The 23,979-nt window shown below is 33.4% G+C and overlaps 1 protein-coding gene and 1 long non-coding RNA gene across 2 annotated transcripts; one reads left to right on the top strand and one right to left on the bottom strand.

The window, feature by feature from the left end:
* Positions 1-12,910: 12,910 nt before the first annotated feature.
* LOC108980731 lies at positions 12,911-14,677 on the bottom strand. The gene has a single exon (XM_018951732.2). It carries the CDS (start codon positions 14,675-14,677, stop codon positions 12,911-12,913), a length of 1,767 nt encoding a protein of 588 aa, XP_018807277.2.
* Positions 14,678-15,241: 564 nt separating this feature from the next.
* Positions 15,242-18,482, top strand: LOC118349253. Its single transcript, XR_004802215.1, has 2 exons — positions 15,242-15,973; positions 17,850-18,482. It is a non-coding gene; the product is annotated as an uncharacterized LOC118349253 (long non-coding RNA).
* Positions 18,483-23,979: the final 5,497 nt, after the last annotated feature.

Below are 23,979 nucleotides of genomic sequence, written 5' to 3'. Positions count from 1 at the left end.
CCGGCTGGACCTAGTCTGGTTTTGGTTCCATAGTTTCTGGGACCAAACCAAACCGGTTAGGAAAAACAATATATATAAAAATTAATTTTATATATAATATATGATTATATATGAAATTTGTATATATAATATATATATATATATAATTATATATCATATATGAAATAATATAAATTATAACGTAAAACTTTAAATATGAACTTTTGTAATTTGTTTGATCATATGTTATTAATATAATTATATATAAGATAATGTTATTATAATTTATAAAATATAAGTTTAATCTTAAATATGGAAATTTAATTGATGATATGCTTTAAACATAAAATATATATATTAAATTATTAATAACATTTTATCATAAGAAGTAAGAATCAAAAAAGAAAGAAAATCACTCAAATATATATAACTAAATTTTGATGGCCTAATAAATTCTCAATACTTTTTTTGATAAGTAATTAATTACATAAGACATTAGTAGATTAGTAATACGGATATATATTGGTATATAATTTATATTAATTAATATTACTATTATTATTAGTAATATACTTTAAGTTTATATATAAATTAGTATATAAATCACTATACTAAATCACTATACTAATACTATCACTATAATACTATCAATAATATAGTTATAATAAATTAAACTCACTATAGTTATAGGTATACATATAGAGACGTTTGGATTCGAAGATGACTTGAGATGAGTTGAGATGAGTTGAGATGAATTGTAAATAGTAATGAGATGAGTTGTGAATAGTAGTGAGATTTGTGAGTTAAAGTTGCTGAATAGTAATGAATAGTAGTGAGATGAGTTGAGATGAATTGAGATGAGCTGTGAATACAAAACATCTCTATAGTCTAATATAGACTATAGTTATATTAATATAGTTATACTAAATCACTTTAACTAATGCTAATAGTCTAATATTAATACAATTATATAGTCTAATATATTATATAATTATACTAATATATAACTAATACTAATAGTCTAATATAGTCTATAGTTATACTTATACATACTAAAATAGTTGTACTAATCACTATAACTAAATCACTATAATCTATAACTATGCATTAAATGTATTACAAATATATATAAATTATAATTATCAATTTCTCAAACCATCATAATTTCTTTTAATGATCATTTAAAAAAAGAAAAACCAAACGGTCCAAAGTCCAAACCAACAGGAAACGGCGTCGTTTCCTCTCCAATACTCAAGTCTCCAGTCTAGTTTTGTTTCAATTCAAATAAACCCTAACGCTAAAAGCTAAAACAAGAACAATTGAACAAACGTGAAGGACCGAAGGTGAAAAGGCGCCCCTCTCTTCCAGTTCCAGTCGACTCTGTCTCTCTGCGGTAGAGAGACAGACTCTGCCTCACTCTCTGAGTCTCTGCACCTCCCCACCTCCCCTCACGGCTGTCGCACATCTCACCATCGGCCCCTCTCTCAAGTTCTCGAATCTCGACACTACGTTGCCCCTCTCTCAAGTCAATGTGCCAAATGACAAAAATCTAGTAATATTACCGATTGATTTTTTTTCCAAACACACAAACACAATCACAAAAATCTTTTTACCAAATGAATTTTGATATAATATTACCGATTGATTTTTTTTATTGAAATAATTTAGGGTTGGATTTTGATTGTGATTGTGTAACGTGTTTGCGTTATTAGGGTTTTGTGATTGTGTTTGTGCAATTACTTTGAAATAATTTCTGTATAGATTAACAATTTGATTTCATGTATTTGTGTTTGGGTATAGATTAATTTCTGTATTTGTGTATAAATATTTATTTATTTAAGCCAATGTGATTGTGTATGATTTCTGTATAGATTAACAATTTGAAATTACTTTGAAATAATTTCAGTTGCTGGTTTTTTGGATATTGGCTTCTTACTAGATTTCGTGTATGCTTTGTTTCTTTATCGGAGACGTATATTTTTAACCAGATTTTGGCGATTTATGGGTTAGATTATTTTGGTTTCTTTTAGCAACATAATGTCAAAGGCTATACAAATTTTCATTGTCATCGTTTTCTATGGTTAACATTTGGACTTGAAAATGCCGTCTCCTATCGATATCCTTATGTAGTTATGTGTTTGTGTTATTAGGATTTTGTGAAATAAACTGTTTATTAATTGTGTTTGCAGACTGCAGTTATATCCTTTGTTTAAATTGGGCTCTAAGGCCTAAGGCCAATTAAGATTTTCATTTGATAAAACTTACCCCCATTGGTTTAGTTATTATATAGTTATAACTGTGTTTATTAATTTTATTTTTGTTACTAAAAATGGATCTTTCAAATAAAATAGAAACACCCGACGATGTAATTGTTAGATTTTTAGACTTGTAATTTAGATTTTTGGTATTTGGACTTGAAATTTGTTAGACTTTATAGGCTTGCAGCAGATTTTTTAATAAAACAGATTTTAGTAAATCATATTTTAGTAAATGAGATTTTTTTTTTTTTTTGTAAAGCAGATTTTTGGAATAATAACAGATTTTTAGAATAAAAGTATAAAACATATTTTTTTAAAACAGTTTTTTTTTTTATAAACATTTTTTTAATAACAATTTTATATTATAAAAAAATCAGAAAATTAGATTAGACTGGACTAAATATCGATAAAATCAAAATTATTAATTGAAAAACAAAATCAGTGCGTAATCGATTTTATATTTTTTAAAATCCATACATATCGACTTGATTTTAAATTTTATCTAAAATGAAACCGGACCGAACATCTCTAATAATCGGACAAGACCAAAAAAGCAAGCTCAGTAATTTGTGAGATGATGTTTGGAGTAAGGCTAGCCTTGCAAGCTGTCACTCACTAACGATAATGACAGAAAATCCGAGTCCTCATCCATCCATCACTACGAAATATCGTAATTTTTGAAGTTGAAAAGTCTACAATTAGGTCTCATTTATTTTTATAAATTAAAAATTAAATAAAATATTATTATAAAATATATTTTTAATATTATTTTTATTTTAAAATTTAAAAAAATTAAATTATTTATTTTATTTTATATAAGAATTTAAAAAAATTATAATAAATAAATAAAATAAAACGAAATGAAGAATTTTATGAGAATGAACATAGACTTAAAACTTAAACCCAATACGCCCCTAAAAGTGGGAAGGTCTAGAAAAACACTTTACTTTTTAGGCCGGGTTTGGATAAGGAGGTTCAAATTCATCACAATTTATTTTATTTAATTATTATAATTTTTTTAAAATTTTATATAAAATTTAATAAATAATTTAATTTTTAAAATTTTTAAATAATAATAATATTAAAAAATAATATTTTATTCATATTTTATCTCAAATATGTATAAATTAATATAAAAATTTTGCTTAAATAATAAAATAGATATGTAAAAAAAATGATTTTATATATCTGCCTATACTTAAAAGCCGCTATATATGTACTGTACATTACTGTTAATGTTACTGTTCATAAACAGTAATGAATAGTATAGAGGTTTTTTTTTTTTTTTCGCAAGTGTTTATATTACCTCTTTCTCTTTAAATAGACTTTTTTTTTTTGTATTCATCTAAAGAGTAAAATAAATTATTACTTCTGTCAAATGTTTGCTTTATAATCGGATTATTATGTAATTATTATTTATAATTCTTGAATTTTTAGTGATTGTATTAGAATTTGTAAAAGCAAGTATATATAATTGAATTTATCGGATCAAATTTATGTGATAAATATTTTTTAGATTTTTATTTAAGTTATTTAGACTTTTATAGAGTAATACTAAAAGTGATATATTATCTTTAATCTTCAGATTTAATCTAAAGAGGCTATATCTTAAAAGAGGCTATCATACACTTAAAATTAATTTCAATTTTTTTATATATATATATCTGCCTATATCTTAAAAGAGGCTATCCTATTACTGTTCATCAACAGTAATGAATAGTAAAGAGGCTGTGTGGTTTTTTTTTTTTTTTTGCATATCCCTATACTGTTCATCAACAATAATGAATAGTAAAGATGTTTTTTTTTTTTTTCACGTTTGTTTTGTTTTTCTGTTTCTTTTTGGATTCGTCTGTGTGAATGTCAATGTGCGACGTAATACTACAATCGTGCGTGGAGAATGAGAGAGAGGGAGAAATGAAAGGTGTGGAAAAATATTAGTTTATAAGTTTTAAATTACAACTCTTCATCTTTAATTTTCAGATTTAATCTAAAGATATAAGTTTAAATATTGATTTAAACTAACATAAAATAGATAATTAAAATACTAATTTTTTATCGTTAAATAAATAATAAAATTTTACTGTACATTTTTAAGAAAAAAAATTATCTAATTAATTTGAATTTTTAATATAATTTAAATTTCATAATAAATGATAAATATAAATAAATAATAATTTTATTTTTATATATTAAATTATTTTAATATTTAAAGTTATATTTTTTTTTTTTTTCAATTTGACAGATGTGGCCGTTAGTATATATATATAGATCAATATTAATGCTCTAACAAACCGAGTTAACTCGACTTTAAGGTTGCCGTGCACCACTTAAGGGGCTAGAAAATGTAGATATTCCTCAAGTCAAAATCAATCACAACTTTTAATTAATGGGCATGTCTTTTGCATTGACCAGAGGTGTAAAAATGAAGGGGAGTATATAAGTAGTCCCCATGAGTTCTCTTTGACAAAATGGATATGACAAAGTTAACGCAGGCTGTCACACAACTTTCACTGACATGTGATCAACAACCTTATCATCATTTAATTAAGGACGAGACACAAACTGGCATGACGAGAGCAGGATTTGTTTTATAATTTTATGACATGTTTTAAAAGATTCAACTATTTTTTAAATTTTTATAGATATTTTTAAAAATAAAAAATTATAAAATTATTAAAAAAATAATTTCTTAATCATTAAGTAAAAATATAATTAAAAAGTTCATTTAAACTATTTATTCTAACTTAAAAATAATTGACCTTCTAAACTTTTAAAAAAAATATTTTAAATGAGATGTATTTTTATAATATATCTTATACAAATAATATTATTTATAAAAATATCCTCATTTAATAGCATTATTATATCATTACGGTTATAAAATGTAGATATATCATTACTCTAAAAGCTAAGTTGAGTTCTTTAGAATAATAGTGAGTTAAGTAGTGAAAAAAGTTATGTGAAGCTCATCTAAACTAAGTTTAAAGTATGTTTGGATATTAAGATAAGTTTAGTACTTTTTATAAGAAATTGAAAAAGGTTGTAAGTCTCACGCATAAATATATTTGAAGTTGAAAAATGTTGTGGGTCCCACGTGTAAGAAAGTTTTGAGTTGGGATGAATTCAGTAATTTGATAGTTGGGCATTTAGATGTTAAACTTAGTTTAAAATTAGATTGAACTCAACTGAGTTTGGAAACTAAACGCAACCTAATATATTAATGTATACTAATTAATTAAAGCGAAATGTAATTAATATACTAATGTATATTAGTATTACTAATATATTATGTATTTGAGTAATGCTAGAGCCACCACTGGTGGCTCCCGTTGGAAGCCACCGCTGGCTCTAACATGTGTTTTTTGATTTTTTTTTTTTTACAGTTATTTTTTATAGAAATTTTTTTAATACTTTTAAATATTTTAAAAAAATAAAATAAATTTATAATATTATTAAAAAACAATTCCTTAATCATGACGTAAAAAAATTATTAAAAAATATTTCCTTAATCATGAAGTAAAATAAAAAAATAATTTTTTTTACTTCATGATTAAGGAAATATTTTTTAATAATATTATAATATATTTTTATTTTTTTAAAATATTTAAAATTGTTAAAAAAATCTATATAAAAATAATTGTAAAAAAAAGATATCAAAAAATACATGATAGAGCCAGCGGTGACTCCCAGTGGGAGCCACTAGCGGTGGCTCTATCATTTTCCTTATGTATTTATCAAAAGGAATATATTGAGAATTTCTTAGGCCATAAAATTTTATTAATATATATTTTATGTTTAAAGCACATGATCAAATAAATTTTCATGTTTAAGATTAAAATTTTAAGTTATAAATTATAATAACATCATCTTATATATAATTATAATTTATATAATTATATATATTATATATGAAAATTAAATATAATATAAAAATATTATATATAATATTAAAATATTATATATAATATTAAAAAAATTAATTTAAAATATATAATATAGTGAGCTAGTCTAGTCCGATCTTAAAAAGCATAGAATCGGAACAGGACTGGTACTGGCCGATTTTGAAACTAAAGAAATCAATTCCAGACCGAATCGGTCGAGGGTTGGTTTTCCGGTTAATTTTTAAAACCCCTAAAAGTTCCACTTAGAACCGGTCAAATTGTTATTAGAAGGAAATCAGCCTTCCTTTCATCTGCTGCCACCAATGTTTTGAATACCGTACCGGACGTCGTACCGGTTAAGGTACTGGAACGAAATATTTCGATACCGGTATCGCTTCGAGATAGCGTTTCGGGATAACGTTTCGGGTAGTCGATATATAAATAAATTATATATATAAATTATATTTCAAAATAATAGTCTATATATAAATAAATTATATATAAATACATATATATATATAAATTATAAAAAGTCTAGTCTAAATTAGGGGTTAAAAAATAAGTTTGTAGTTTGAAAAAATGAAAAAAAAAAAAAAAACATCTGGCCGATAATAACAGTAGCGGCCGGAAATATCGGTCGGATAGAATGCGTGTATTTTAGCGTCGAGACAAATCAATACTGTCGGAAGGGCGGCAGCGCCGGGTTGAGTCAAAACATAACGCCACATCAGAAATCAAACCATAATCTCAATAGTCTCATTCACACTGAATAACTTCACACTACAGAAAACCTCCACGACCAAAAATTGTCCTTCACCATCAGAAATTTTCACTTCACCAAAAGAAGAATTCATGAAAGTTTGAACAATGTCAAACACTGTTAATATCTCAAACAAAGCAAAGCGCCATTGCAAAAAAATCGAATCCCAACAATGCCACAAAACAATACAAGTAGAAGCTAACCTGCTAAAACTACATTTACATTTGCCAATCGCTCAAGGTTTTTCATCGTTATCTTATTCTAAAATCACATGCTTGACTTGAAATACCGACGGATCGATTCAAAAGTTTCCTAATATGATTTCCTCAACTACCACAAACCTAAGAAAAATAAACGAAACGCTTAACTCTTTTCCAGATTTATCTGAATTATGCAGGAAGAAATTGAATTTTGTAACGAGGATGCAAAATTTCAATGTTTGATCTAAGACTACAAAAATATCGAAATTCAGTTGAAAACAAATATTCATCTTTTCGCAATAAGAAACACCATACGATTCGTCGACGACATAGAAATAGTCAACCCTTTCACTTCCTTCAAAGATTGGGGAGGCCGCCGAAGAGAGAGAGACCAGGGTGGAGGGAGGATTCAGATTTTGATAATTTGCAGATTTTGATATTAGGGTTTTAACTATTCAAAGAAGGCAATGGAGGAGGGTTAATGAGCAGAGGTGAAAATTTAGGATTTAATGGCCAATAAAAACTTGAACTTTGTCTCATGAAAGAGACTGCTTGCTAAGAGCATTTCTAGGGGGAAAACTCTTAAGGTAGGCGAGGATGCGCATCGATGTGCATCGAAGTGCTGACATGGAAAGCTTTAATGAAATTGAATGAAATGGAAAAGTCTGAAAGCAACTTATTTCGTGCTTGTTAACAATAAGAAAGTACAAATGTTAATACTATTACAGATAATGAAAAATTACAGTAACAATTAGAATGTTCTTGAAGAAAACATGTTTTTTGGAATGGAAATTGTGGAAACAGGAAGACATAGTCGCTACTAATGAGAAGATAGAGAATCTAACAGAACCTTCTCTTCTATTGTTGAGAATAAATCTGTCATTGATGGTCAATTCAATCTACTTGTAGCTGATGATGTGCTGAGTTGTCTCTATTTGACATAGAAAATTGCACACTCTCTAAAGTTTGTATCCCCTAAATGGAAAGAAATACCAAATCAATGTCTAGGAGCAGAAGAATATGCAATCAAAATGACCATCTCATTCCAGGTTCATATCTTTTACAAACCGACATGATCTACCAACCTGATAGCACTTCACAATTAGAAGTTGTCAAGTACAGAAGCACATCCACATCTATCAACTTGATACTAATATAAAATCACACCCACATCTGTTAAAATGAACTCACAAATAATTTTTTACAACCCATGAAACAAATGTAAAGTCCAAACCACACACTACATGGGAAAACCAATAAATTTTTTTTAGAGCCTGTGAAGGATTTTTACAGAAATTAGTAGTTCTATATCCTTGAATGGTTTGCTCAGCTCTTGGTTGCTGTACTTGTAATTTCACCAACACTTGTACCTTAATCTGCAGGGTTAAGATATTGCAATTAGTAAAATTGGATGACCAAATAAATCAACTATAAACTTAAATGAACAACTTTATACATTTTAAGTACATTTCTAAGGATACATACCAATGATAACACAACCAAAATCCCTAACTACAGCTCTAGCTGTGTTCCATCCACCCCAAATTGCATCTATGAATACCTGGGTTGATGAAATTTCCATAATTTATACATTGTAGTAACTAGAATAAGGAACTCAAAACTCTTATTCTGCATCCTAATAAGATTACTGCATGCCAACAAGAACTGAACCCACCACTCACTATCTCCAACTTGGGTGATAAAAGAGAATGGCATATCACTGCAGCATATTTACCTTTTGTTTTTGTTGTTAAGGACAATAGTAAATACATTGATGGAGATTTCTGCACATTATATATATATATATAAATATATATATATATATATATATATATCCATTTGAATTTGTAAAGCAAATCACAAACTATATCAATTTACTGAAATATAACCCATACACACAAATATAACATATTGAACTCGTGAAATGATCGACCTAATGAACATTACAAATGCTGACAACGGAAAATTAAATAGTTTCAGATCAACCAAATTATTTAAAACCTAGAAAAAGAAAGACCACAAGCAACTAAACTAATGGCTGCTTGGTGACAGAAAATAAAAAAATGCAGGTCAAATTCAAGAAAACCAGACTAAATGAAAACAACAGATTTTAAGCAAATTGTTTGAGGCAAGTCTCTACATTGCAGCTTCAACCGCGATCATCTATCGGGCTAAATGAGCATAGATCAGATGACATACGAAGTCGAAGAAATGGACATAAAACTTGGCAAGAGAGGGCAAATATGACGGAATGGACAGAAATAAAACGAAAACAAAGGTATAAATCAACCAAATCTGTTCAATAAAAAGCTAAATAAACGCTGCATCTCCAGGAATAAAATAAATTGGGTATCGAAAGCAAAATGCACTAAAGCTTTGCTATCAGCCTTCAACTGGATATATACCAATAGGATACTACTTTGATTTCCCTTGATAATTCATTGAAAACGAAAGCATTTGCTTTTAAACTATATTTTTAATTAAATAAATTTCTAGGCGGAGCAAGGCCAATTTTTTTTTTTTTGTAAGAAAAGGTTGAAGAAATATTCACAGCTTGGGCTGGGGAGATTCCTAGTAAAACCGGTACCATGAAAGCTCAAAACCATACAAGAAAAAACTAGTGAGGAAATGAAAGCACCTACCAGATCTGACGCTTAGGAGGTGGTCGTCGCGGAGGAGTGTAATGTATCTCCTTCGCAAGAACACTACAGCTATCAATTCCTTCTAATACACAGATTCCTCAACAAAGAATGAGTCTCCGTTACACGAGATTATGATCAAATGCAAGATTCCATTCGTGAATCTTGACAGGGAATTTTCGAGGAATTCCCAACCTCCAAATTGTATTAAATTCCAATGAACAATCAATGCCGAATTACAACTGATCTGCTCTGGTTTTATACCCGCAGAGCATGAAGATGGCCTTAAACGACCATGACTGACACGTAAAACGCACACTACAACCCTTAAGGCAAAACTCACCGTTTTACTCAAGGCTCAAAACACACAATCATGCAAATTAAACGACACTACACAATTAATCCAAAGTGCACCGTTTCACTTAAGTAACTACTTCCCTCTTTTATTCAAAAAGTCGTTATAACCGCAACCCTTAAGTCGAAGCCTCCTTCCCTTCTCCCGTGTTCTGAGATGCTTCTCCTTCAACAGCAGCCCGTATTCCCTTCCTTCCTCTTCAAGACCTAGCCCCCAAGCACTCGTGACAATCTCCTCCTCTTCAAGGCCTTGCCCCCAAGGCACCCGTGACCGTCACAAGACAGTGCCTATCAAGTGAGGATAGACAGACCTTAACTTGTATAACAGTTCCCAAGAATTATCCTCCACAGCAGCTCCCACCCATTTGATCAAGACTTCAGTGACAGCACGACCTGCTAACTTCTTCATACGCCGTGCCAGAATCTGTTCAGGCTCAGGTTGGACAGCCCCTTCTCCATCAACTGGAGGCAAGGTGGGTAAAGGGGTAATTTGATCCCCTAGTTTCTTTTTAAGGCAAGAAACATGGAAAATTGGATGAATTTTGGATGTAGGAGGCAGACTCAACTTGTAAGCAACTGTCCCAATTTTCTGAATGACTTGAAAGGGATCATAATATCGAGGAGCAAGCTTCATGTTATGTCTCATGGCTACTGATTTTTGTCTATAAGGTTGAAGTATGAGAAACACCCAATCACCCTCCACAAAAGATCTCTCGGATCTCCCCTTGTCAGCATAGATCTTCATTCTATTCTGAGCTTTGCTTAAGTTCTCTTTCAACAAGGATAAGACTTGCTCACGATTTCTCAAGTGTTGATCTACTGCTTCATTGGTAGTGGTACCAGCTACATAAGACAGTAATCTTGGTGGAGGCATTCCATACAAGGCTTGAAATGGAGAAATTCCTGTAGAGGTATGCACCGAGGTATTGTAATGCCATTCAGCCATAGGAAGCCAAGTAGTCCAACTCTTGGGCTTAGAAGCACTATAAGCCCTTAAGTAAGCTTCAACAGCCTTGTTCAAAGCTTCAGCTTGACCATCAGATTGAGGATGGTAAGCTGAGCTCATAGTCAAGGTTGTGCCCTGCATCTTGAAGAGTTCTTGCCAAAACAAACTTGTGAACACCACATCACGATCGGAGACAATTGTTTTAGGTAACCCATGAAGCTTGAAAACTCCAGAAAAAAATATCTCTGCCACCTTAGCTGCAGTGTATGGATGAGCTAAGGGAAAGAAATGACCAAACTTGGTCAATCTATCCACCACTGTTAGAATAACAGTGCTTCCATTAGAACTTGGGAGGCCCTCAATAAAATCCATGGCAATATCAAGCCAAGGGTTCTGAGGAATGGGCAAGGGTTGAAGTAAACCTGCTGGCAGCACATTTTCTAACTTGTTAACTTGACAAACTTGACACTCCTTAACTAATTTCCTGATATCCCTCCTCATGCCAGGCCAAAAAAAATCCATTCTAGCTCTGTGCAAGGTTTTATGGTAGCCCACATGGCCTGCCACTGGGCTGTAATGGATGTATTGCAATACCTTCTTCTGGAATGATGAACCAGGAACAATCATCAGTCTGCCCTTTCTGAGTAAAAGACCTTGTTGCAAGGAGAATGCTTTTGGAACTTGTTCCCCTTTCTCTAGAGCCGTAATGATCTGAAGAATGTGGGGTGATTCTGAGTAACTATGCTTCAGTTCAGTAATCCAAATAGGAGTAGGGAATGAAATGAGTGCTAAAACAGCAGAATCCTCTTCCATCTTTCTTGAAAGTGCATCAGCTACCTTGTTATCTTTACCTCTTTTGTACTCAATTTGAAAATCGTATCCCATGAGCTTAGAGATACATTTGTGTTGTGCTTCTGTGGCTACCTTCTGCTCCAACAAGTGCTTCAAAGCTTGCTGGTCAGTTTTAATCTTAAAAGGCTGACCAAGCAAGTAAGGCCTCCATTTCCCAACTGCACTTACAAGGGCTAGAAGCTCTTTTTCATAGATTGATAAGAGGAGAGCTTTACCCTTGAGAGCCTTACTAAAATAGGCTATGGGCTGGTTGTTTTGCATCAACACAGCTCCCAACCCCACTCCAGAAGCATCACATTCAATGAGAAATGCTTGAGAGAAATCTGGCAGCTTCAAGACTGGAGGGTGAGCTACAGCATGCTTAAGTTGCAAAAAAGCCTTCTCGGCCTCTTGACACCACACAAAGGAATTCTTCTTCAATAACATGGTCAATGGGGCAGCTATTGAACCATAACCTTTGATAAATTTCCTATAATAACCAGTTAAGCCCAAAAACCCTTGCAAGGCCTTCACTGTTTTAGGAACAGGCCACTCAAGCATGGCTGAAATTTTGGTAGGGTCGGCTCTTACACCTTCTGCAGAAATTATATGGCCTAAGTAGTCAACTTCCATAACCCCAAACTTACACTTAGACTTCTTTGCAAACAAAGTCTGCTGCTGTAAAACAGATAACACTGTTTTCAAATGTTCTAAATGCTGAAATAAATCTTGGCTGTAAACCAAGATATCATCAAAGAAAACCAAGACAAACTTTCGAAGGAAAGGTTTAAAGATATGGTTCATTAAACCTTGAAAGGTGGCTGGTGCATTAGTAAGCCGAAAGGGCATTACTAAGAACTCATAATGGCCTTCATGAGTTCTAAAGGCTGTCTTAGGAATGTCATCTTCCCTTACTCGTATTTGGTGATAACCTGATCTTAAATCAAGTTTAGAAAAATACCTTACCCCATACAACTCATCCAAGAGCTCATCTATCACAGGGATTGGAAACTTGTCCTTAACAGTTTCTTGATTGAGAGCTCTATAGTCCATGCACATTCTTCATGTGCCATCAGCTTTCTTTACCAAGAGAACAGGTGAAGAAAATGGACTTTGGCTTAGTCGAATCACCCCATTTAACAACAAATCTTTAACAATTTTTTCTATTTCTGTTTTTTGGTAATGGGGGTACCTGTAAGGTCTCACAGAAATTGGAGGAGTTCCTTCCTTCAAGATAATTCGATGGTCAAAGGCTCGAGGAGGAGGCAACCCAGCTGGTTCCTCAAAAACAGACTGAAACTGGTTTACTATCTCTTCAACTGCGGGTAGAGTCTGTGTTGGCTCCAACTTGGGCTGAACTGCTACAAGTTGCAGAAGCCAACCTTGCTGACCAATGAAGGAAGATTTAAGCATGCGAATTCCAGCATCAACCTGAACCTGTTCAGACAACAACCCTTGCAAAAACAGTTTCTGACCAGCAATCTCAAACTGCATAGACATATTTGTAAAATCCCATTGAATAGGACCCAATGTTTTAAGCCATTGAACCCCTAAAACAATGTCACAGCCTCCAAGAGTCAGAACATGGAAAGGAACTAGAAACTTAGTTCCTTGGACCTTAATCATTTCCTCACATTTGCCTTGGCTGACTATGTTAGTACCATCAGCTACTTTCACCTGAAGGGCTCCATCTTCCCTTACCCGCAACTTAGCTGCTTCTACCACCAAAGGGTCTAGGAAGTTGTGAGTACTTCCTGAGTCTACAAGGATCTCAACAGAAAATGAGCCTATGGAACCCAAGAGCTTCATGGCATTACTGTTGATGCAACCAGAAATGGCATGAATCGAGACTTCAAGTTCCTCCACCCCCTTCAGAACCAATTCTTTAGAGCTCTGTAGAGATTGAGGCACCACTTCATCCTCATGATCACTTACCTCTTGCAGATCACTAGGTTCCCCATGCAAGAAATAAACCCTCGGATTTTTACATACATGATTAGGATTCCACTTTTCCTCACAGTGGAAACATAGGCCTTTTTTCCTCTTTTCATCCATATGAGATGAATTCACCTTTCTCATAGGAAACACATTCTTTGGAGCATTATTGGCGAGATCAGTCATTCCCACACTATTAAGAGGCCATTTCTCAGCAAAATGGCTATTTTGTCTCCAAGGCTTTCTTGAGGATAGCACATGTTCCTCTTGCAGCTTAGCCAGGCTGAATGCAGCTCCAAGGTTCAGTGGATTAAACATCTTGACAGGTATTCGAATGTCATCCTTGAGTCCACTAATAAAGCAGCTCATCTTATGTCTGTCAGACAAGCCTTTGAGCCTATTGGACAAGGCCTCAAATTGTGATGTATACAAACTAACAGAAGTAGTTTGTCTTAATCTGGTTAAGGCCTCCATTGGATCATCAAACGCTGAAGGTCCTAACCTTCCTTGCATTGCTACCACTAAGGTCTCCCATGAATTAAACTGACCTGATTCAAAGGCACTTTGGTACCACACCAATGCCTCACCTTCCATATGGTGCGAAGCCACCATTAATTTCTGATGAAAAGGTACTTGAAAACAATCAAAGTATTGATTGGCCTTAAAGGTCCACCCTGCTGGATCACTGCCACTAAAGTATGGAAAGTCCAACCTAATATTTCTCTGAAAAACTCCTCGCTCCTCATGATTCCTAGTATCATTAGACACTTCTCTATCTCTACGAGACATAACATTTACAGAATCAACTACAGATTTCAACAGATCTGAAACTTGTTCTAACCTTTCAGTGATTCTAAAAATTGCTTGTTGATTCTGTTCGAGCTGCTGCTGCATCATTCCCTGCTACCTTTGAGATTCCTCAAATAGAACTTTCAGTGTTGCGCGCGTCCCTTCCGCCATTAAGCTGCTACTGCAAGGATCGACTACTCTGATACCACTTGTAATGTATCTCCTTCGCAAGAACACTACATCTATCAATTCCTTCCAATACACAGATTCCTCAACAAAGAATGAGTCTCCGTTACACGAGATTATGATCAAATGCAAGATTCCATTCGTGAATCTTGACAGGGAATTTTCGAGGAATTCCCAACCTCCAAATTGTATTAAATTCCAATGAACAATCAATGCCGAATTACAACTGATCTGCTCTGGTTTTATACCCGCAGAGCATGAAGATGGCCTTAAACGACCATGACTGACACGTAAAACGCACACTACAACCCTTAAGGCAAAACTCACCGTTTTACTCAAGGCTCAAAACACACAATCATGCAAATTAAACGACACTACACAATTAATCCAAAGTGCACCGTTTCACTTAAGTAACTTCTTCTCTCTTTTATTCAAAAAGTCGTTATAACTGCAACCCTTAAGTCGAAGCCTCCTTCCCTTCTCCCGTGTTCTGAGATGCTTCTCCTTCAACAGCAGCCCGTATTCCCTTCCTTCCTCTTCAAGACCTAGCCCCCAAGCACTCGTGACAAGGAGTGTAAGAGATCGACTAATTTGTAGCAGAGGGAGGAAAGATAGAGCAGCACCCACAAACGGCGAAAGTGGCGTGCGAAGATGGGATTTTGGGGAGGGGAGATGAAGGGAAGACGAAAGTGGATCTGGGTTTTTGCACTGGAAGTTTGGAACAGAGACAAAGGGGAGCCGATGTTTCTTCTTCTTCTCTTCATGAGTTCGTGTTTTTCTTTTTTTCTTTTTAATAAAAAAATCATTGACGTGGCAGCACGCCTTGTCAGCTTTGTGCACGGATTCGTCCACCAAAACGCCTGTATGTAGAAGAACTAGAGTGAAATGAACCATTTGGGGATTTGCAAGTTTCATGAGCTGAATTCATTGGGCGGGATTTGAAGTTAAATGAAAACAATTGGCAAAACGCACAGTTTTGAGCCCCTTTGCCTTGAGCCCTCTTCTTCTCTGGTTTTGCCCCTCAGCAATGCTTCTCTCTTCTCACCGTTGGAGCCCCGAAGCACACGCAGTCTGCTTCTCTTCAAGCCATTGAAAGCTCCCATTTTTCATGCCTAATCTCTTCTCTAGTTTAACCCCCATTTTTTGGTCCGAGCCCTAATCTTCTTTGCATGCCTTCGTTGCGCCTCTTCCCCAAGAACATAGCTGCGGCTACTGGTTCTCTCTCTCTCTCTCTCTCTCTCTCTCTCTCTCTGTAACAGATAAATGTAGTTGATTAATTTTGTGTTGTGTATATATTTTGATTTTGTGGTTTTTTGAATTTAGGTTTTTACCATCTGTATCGATAAAAAAGGGTAAGAATCAAGCAACTAAAACCTAAATTCAAAACCTAAGGTAATAAAATTCGAGAGAAAAAGATATGAAAAAAAAAATGTTGTTGGCAGGCTGGTTGGTTTGTTGAGCATTTTATATACATTCTGAATTCTTGTTTTTGGTTTGTTGAGCATGCGTCAGGATAAAGCATTTGAAGTTCTTTCCTAGTAATTTTAGTATTAGGATTTCAGTTTGCCTGTGCAAGAATTTGCTACTGTTTCATCTTAAATAGGAATGGTTTTCTTTGTGGGTTTAACTGCATTCATATATTGTGCTATCAGATGACAATCTAAATGGTAAGTGTAAACATGTTGATGTGTGCGATTTGCTTGTACATGGACAAGCATATTTTCTTTTCTTTGATCCAGTGCCTGTACTCTGTAGGAACTTTCAGACTTGGTATAGGTATACTCGAGGTTCTGCCTTGGCTAGCTTGACCATGTTGCTTCCGTTGCTTCTTTTAAGGAGCTCATTTGACTCAACAAATGGGTGAAATTTTCGCATTTTTCATCAATCTCGATCAAATACCGTTCTTTAAAAAAAAATAAAAAAATAAAAAACAGCTTGCGCGAAGCTCGTGTCTGCTTGAAGACTAATGTTGCTTACCCTGTTGTCTCTTTCCAAGGAGTAGTTTAGATGCAGTTTTAGAACTGTTAAAACTCATTTTTATTTGTGGGTCAGCTCTTCCTGAACCTTGATTGTATTTCATCGGTGGGAGTTTGATGCTGTTATGGTGGTTCCTTGTTGTTTGTGTTATCTGTCTCCTTAATTCTGAATAAAAATTATAGGCATTGAGATAAGGCACTTTTTGAAATTTATGATTTGCTTCTTGAGGATCTATTTGATTGTCTAAGTTTATTACTTTTATACACATGATTATAATGGAAGATGTTTGAAACATAATATAATCTTGAGTTCTTATATTGCCTGCTTTGCTAATTCGTTCTTAGATAGATGTTAAAACGTCAATGATTATGTTGGTTATCCCTCTCTTTCTGAGTCACCTTAAAAATCAGATCTTTATTAGGGATAGACGAGGTGTTAAAGATCTCAGGCCTTTGAAACTTGAATTGGGGTAAGCAGTTAGATGGGAGTTGAGCAATTTAGGTTTATGTGGGAAGCTTTTGTGAAGATGTAAGATGAGCTTTTGTTCACCCATTTCCTACCTGCCAACAATTGACATATTCTTAATTTACCACAGAACAGAATATAAGAAGAAGATGATGATTTTTTGTTTCTCTGTTTTGTGATGGTGTTGGGATATTTTGATATTTTTAGAAGTTGATTAATACTACATCGGACTTGATCTGGATATGGTATTTTAATAATCCAATTACTTTTATATTTCGGATTTAAAGCTTTTACTGAATCAAGTCTGAATCTTTCTAGAAAGCAATTTCGATTCAATTTCTTCAAGTTGTTTAATATCTGTACTGATTTATATGCTGACATAGGAATGGGTTTGTGTAATTCTTTATGTCTCAATCTCTAATACTGCCTCTATGCAACTTATCGTCACATATAAAAGTCTACTTCAATTATTAAAGAGGGATTTATTATTTAATCTAATTTGACCTTTGGGTGGATGCAATCCTATGTTTCTTTTTGCCCTTTGGCCTGTCTGAGGTGTGTTTGGTTTCAGAGATATATCTCTTGTGTCAAGCTCTCTGTCTCTTTGCATCCTTATTAACCTTGTTTTTCTTTTTTCTTTTGTTCTCAGATTTAGACATCAAAGGAAAACATATTCATTGACAGATAAATGGCTATGGAGCAATACTTTGAGGAGGCCTTGTCTCAAAATGACTCATTTGGAGAGGATAAGTCTTCCCTTGAAAAGTGGAAATCTGTCTCTGATGCATTCGCATATGCTAAAAATAATACCTGAGATGGCTTTGATTGCAATATCTGTCTAGAGTCTGTGCAAGATCCAGTGGTGACACTCTGTGGTCACCTGTACTGCTGGCCCTGCATTTACAAATGGCTTCATTTCCAGAGCGAATGTTGTGAAGATCAAGACCAGCAACCGCCGCAATGCCCTTTATGCAAAGCTGTGATTTTCCAAAAATCGCAGTGAGGAAAGAGAAAAAGAACTTATGAATATAGAAATTGAGTTGTTAAGGAATGAGGAAGAGCTTCAAAGAAGAGAGGAAGAGATTGTAAAGTATAAGTTGGAAATCCACAACGACCAACTTGATATTCAAAGGCAAAAAGCAGACATCCGGCGTAAATGCACACTACTTAGAATCTCTTGGATTATTTTTATATTAATTTCATTGTATTGCATTTGTAAACAATGAAACCATATTACTTGAGGAAAATTTGTATATACTTTTGTGGCATTTGTTGTGTATAACCTTAAGCAACTAGTTGAGAAATTGAGTTCTAAACGATGCATGCGCATCAATAGTCTTGTCTATAATTTCAATGTATGAAGCTGAAAATGTGATCTTTGTGAGACAATTTATTATTTTTACGTTGGTCATGGGTGTCATAGATTGATTATTTTGACATGGAAAATAATGAAACTCAAGAATATAGAATCCAGACATAAAGTAAACTTGGCGTTATTTGTCCCCATGAAAGTATTTTAAACAGGTAGACAGATCATGACAAATTGGTTTGCAAAAAGAAACCATCCAAAAATTACATGGAAAATTCCATAACTCAGTAGCATAACTTCAATTCCCTGATTTCACTTTAATAAAATATAATTTCATTGGTGTCCTTGATTTCACTTTAACAAAATATAACTTTATTATATACAAGATTCTATTGCGTATACCTGTAACATACTCCCTACTTCACAAGTATTAATTAACACTTACAATCCAAAATCTCAACCTCCCATAATTACACCAACTGAGTCATAACAAAAACAAGTCCCAACCACCTACTTCACAAGTATTAGTTCACACTTACAACTCAAAATCCCAACCTCCTATAATTACATCAACTGAGTCATAACATAAACAAGTCCCAACCATGGAATGAAATACACCAACAAAATTAGAAACAGATGAAAGTATTTCAACATCTTCATTCCTGCACGTGTCCACAATCTTCAGTCCCATCTCGAACTTTATGAAGCTCTGGTTGTGTCCCATCCCCAAGTTGGATTTCACCAAAGTCCAACACTTCAGTAGTGTTTTGAGGAGGCTAAAAATAGATAAAAAAAAAAGTAAAAAAGTTAGAATCATATTGTGAACATTGAAAGAAAGTAAGAATAAAAAAGTAAGACAATAGAATCATGAACTACCTCAACGACAACACTCTCTTGAGTCTCAACAATTGTTTGCCCAAATAAATTCTTGCATGTGTCAACCCTGTCGATATCTCTTTCATGCGGCTACAAATCAATAAAAAACCAGACTACGTCTCACAAACTAAGTTCATAACAAGTGGATATTCTAAATTCTAGAAATGCTAAACATAGATAGAACTGCACAACTAATAAAAGTTTTGCTTTAGATGATTTTCTTGAAGTATGAAATTCCCCAAACTAGAATTTTCATTAAGTTCCAAGCTAAACCTTGAATCCAAAAGCAGCCATAATTGAAACCACTCATTCAAACTTGTAGACTTAATTATTTATGTGTGATTGCATTCATAGACAAGGAACTGAGCCAATTAGAAATATCACGTATTCTGTAACCTCAAAAGACTTTGTTGTGGTCTAGTATAGTGAAAATGATATTAAAGTTAGAGATAACTACTCCAAAGGACTCTAAATAAAAATTAGTTAGCGATAATAGTCTACAACTCCTAAGGCAGGCTAAAGAGCCTCCATGAGAAATGAAGCAAATGCAAATACTTTGTTCTAACGTTTCAATAATATACGGATATCTTTTTATTAGCAAACAACTCCTGTATAAGTTATGAAATACCAAATAAAACAAAATGTACTTCAATACATCTATGTTGGTTAAAATATAGGCGCACATGTTGTCTTCATAAGTGCTGGGCATAAAACACAAATTTGACACAGATTATGAAGAGGACCAAAGCTGAACTTAAAACTAATTTTCCCTCAAAACTAGGAACAGAGAGTAAAGTAGTGTCCATTGCCTTCATCAGAAAAAGAGGGAAAAAAAAGCATAAGTCCAAATTAATCCTAGAAAGAGGGCGACTCTTTTTGAGCAAAAGCTCCTCTCTTTTTCACTCATGTACATTTAGATGATTCACATTTTTCCCTTTTAGAAGTTTTAGTTGCAAAAACAGAATAAATAAATAAATAAATAAATAAATAAATAAATAAATGTGTTCTTGTATGCTTACTTCACGTCAATCTTGCCGTCACGTGCAGAGGAAGAGATTTGGGGGAGGCTTTCTTGAGGAAGAGATTTGGGGAGACGGAGGAAAGCGGCTGTTCGATCAGGGAGGGAGGGAAGTGGGCTTTCGATTTGGGGAGGGAGACGCAAGATTTGTTTTGTTTTAATTGCTTTTGTTTTTTTTACTTTCAATAATTACATAAATGTCCCTGATGCCTGTCATGTCACATTTCGATACGTAATTAGTACACAGTTTTGCTTGTACTTAGAAGAATTGTTTCTAAAGAAATCGATTTCGATGAACAAGCCCTCATTTCACTTACGATGCACTTCATGATAGGACTGGTGAGAAGCTTACGTGTCAATTTATTATTGACAGACTGTTTTTTTTTTTTTGATAATAAAGGATCACATTCCATTTATAAAAAAGGACATACAATTTTGACTTAAAAAGTCAGTTACAAACGTTAAAAGCACCTCAGCACACTTTCGTGGCTGACATGGTCTAGCCCAGACGACAGAACTCTAAAGACCGAAGTCTAAGAGATTCGTTGTACACATCTCTGTCCCCGACAGAGTAAACAAACCCCATACCTCAACTATGCGAGGTAGGGTACACCAATCCCATACACCGCCAAAGCGGAGATGGGGACATACCACCAGCTCGGACCACGGTCCGCGGGGACTAAATTTTTGATTTTTGATTTTTTTTTATAAAACAGAACACAAGAAAATACATTGGAACGTAACTAAAACCAACAGCAAAAAAAAAGCTCCGAACGGCTGTGGAGGCGCGTGCAGAACACGCGCCACCCTGGGAGAAAACCGTCGACCGATCTTGGAAGTTCCGGGCTCACAGACCCCAGCGGTGCCGCGCGTCGCGACGGTAGAGGGCCTCTCGGCGTCGCGAGAAGGCCACTCGCCGAACGCCTACGAGTTTTTTGGCCATGCGTGCGAGCAACTCGCCACTCCAGATGGCATCGCCTTCGGTAGACTTGAAGATCGGCGGCTGGGCAACACCATGGGGAGGCGCGTGCTGATCTATTGTCGCCGGAAAGACCAGATCCGGTGTTCCCCCTTATTTAGCCTACAAAACAAAAAAACACAAAAACGGAGCGGCTGTGTGCACAGAACGGACGGAGGAGGGAGAGGTGGGGAGAGGGGGAAGGAGTCGAAGCTCCCACCCCCTCGAGAGAGACGGGTTCAAGGCGCTGAGGGAGGCGGGCGGGTTCGGGAGAGACGAGAGAAGTTCGGGAAAGGGTAATTGTTCAAGAACCAATTCATTTTTGACAGACTGTTAATTGGGTAAAATTGGATGGATCGGTTATAAGGTATTCTCAACCCCTAATTGCGTGTGTAGCAAATTCGAAAGCTTGACACCAATCGTCGTCCCATAGAATTTATTGTATGTGTACGTCAAGCCCAGTTGCTCCCATAAAAATCTGTCAAGTTGCCCGTTGACATGCAAGTCTTCTGTACTGTATCCCGGGACTCACTTCCAGTGGGCCACCAAGACGTTTAATTTACTTCTTTGATGTCTTGTGTTGAATTGAAAACCAGAGAGATCAATCCGTTGTTTGGACAGCAAGATAAAATGAAATGAAATTTGTATATAGTAATAAGATAATTTATAAATAATAATGAAATAGTTTGAATTAAAATTTTTATTAAATTTTAATAAATTAACGATAAAAATTTAAATAAAAAAATTATTATAATATAATTTTATTTTAAAATTTGAAAAAGTTAATTATTTTTTATGTTTTATATGGAAGTAATATAGAAAAGTTGTAATGATTAGCTGAAAAAGTATGAGAGATAAATTGAAAAGTATTTGTATTTGAGTAATATTTGGATGTTGAGATGGGATGAGATCAACTTATAACTATCTCAGATAATCTGTAAATAGTAGTAAAAATAGTAGTGAGTAATTTGTAAATAATAGTAAATAATTAATTTATAAATAATATTGAAGTAGTCTAAAAATATCTGATTGCAGTTGTGTTTCAAAACAGACTCTAACAATGCCAATGCTTAGTTGTTTAAGAACAGCTTCAAATAAATTCAGGTTCAGTTTGTTAGCTTTAAGGGGAATGCTTGGATGACCGGTAGGTGGTCTGAGACATTCTCCTGATATTGTTTTTATTTTTTTTCTTAATAATTAAAGAAGCATTTTTTTAATGATATTATGATTTTTTTTATTTTTTTAAATATTTAAGCGTATTTAAAAATTACATGAAAAGAAAATTACACTTGTTGGGACCCAAATTTGGATCCCGACTCGGTGGATGTAGAGCCACTCTAGCTATAAACTTAAAAAACTTTGTGTTTATTAATTTTTTTATGGTACTTTTTTTAAAACTTTGAAAATGATAATATCTTAAATTTTTAAAAAGGCAAAAAATGACCTTCCATTGCTGTATATCATGTTGCTTGAATTCATATAAATATAAGGAAAATATTACTCTTATCTTTTGTTTCTACTACTGTGAGTTTTTTATTTTTTACTTAATAATTAAGTAAGTATTTTTTAATAATATTTTATTATTTTTTATTTTTTAAAATATTTAAATATGTTAAAAAAATACATGTAAAAAAATACCAAAAAAATAAACAAAATTCAAAACCGCTAGCTGGAGCCAACGAGAGCTCCCAACAGTGGGAGTAGCATCGCCCTATAAATATAATCATTGTTATGGATATCATCTACTACCTAGTACGTTGAGACTTGTGATAGAAACTAACAAGTCATATATAGGTCGATGCCTTATTATGAATACAGTATTTTTCATTCAACATATCATGTATTTTTATAAATAACTCATTATTAATACAAATTAATTTGTAAAAATAGATATGTTTTTTCAGTAACAAAATTTAATATTTCATGCAAAACAATAATGAATTAGTTTGAATTCGTTTTTTTAAAATATTTGTCATTTAAGAATATGAAATTAATATAACTCATAATAAATTAAGAAAAAATCTACTTATCATCCTCACACACACCACACACCACACATATTTTTTTTTTAATTTTTTAATTTTTTTCTCTTATCAAATGTGTGATTGATGGATAATAAGTAGAATAACTCAATTAGTTTAGGAATAATAAAACTAAAAAAAAAAGTGTGGTGTGTGGTCTGTATGGATGATAAATAGAAAATCTCATAAATTAATTCGAACTCACTGTCTATTAAAATAAAATTAAATAAATGATACTTCAACATTTAGTTGTCGTTCAAATTAACTCGATTGACCGATCGACTATATATATATATATATATACTAGGAAACGGTCCTGGGTGCGTTAGTCCAGAGGTGTACCTGACATAATGATTTAAAAAAAAAAGGTGAAAATGTCAGTAGCTTATTTATTTGGGAAAAGAAAATACAAGATTAAAGAAAGACAAAAAATTAATATTAAAAAAAAATCTAAACTTCAGCAAAGTATTTATTCGCGGGGCTATTAAGGGTCTTTTGGTAAAACATGATCCTTCATTAAATTCTAAAAGAGATCTACACGTCAAATGGTCAAGGATTTTAAGGACCTTTTGATAAAATATGATCATTCATTAATAT

This window comes from Juglans regia, chromosome 8 (genome assembly GCF_001411555.2).
Source record: "Juglans regia cultivar Chandler chromosome 8, Walnut 2.0, whole genome shotgun sequence".
Lineage (NCBI taxonomy): Eukaryota > Viridiplantae > Streptophyta > Magnoliopsida > Fagales > Juglandaceae > Juglans > Juglans regia.
The sequence above is the reverse complement of the archived record's forward strand: the minus strand, read 5'-3'. Positions and strand labels throughout refer to the sequence as shown.

What these genes read in the sequence shown, in the direction of transcription:
- LOC108980731 (XM_018951732.2), bottom strand. Translation starts at nt 14,677, where the DNA reads ATGCAGCAGCAGCTCGAACAGAATCAACAAGCAATTTTTAGAATCACT.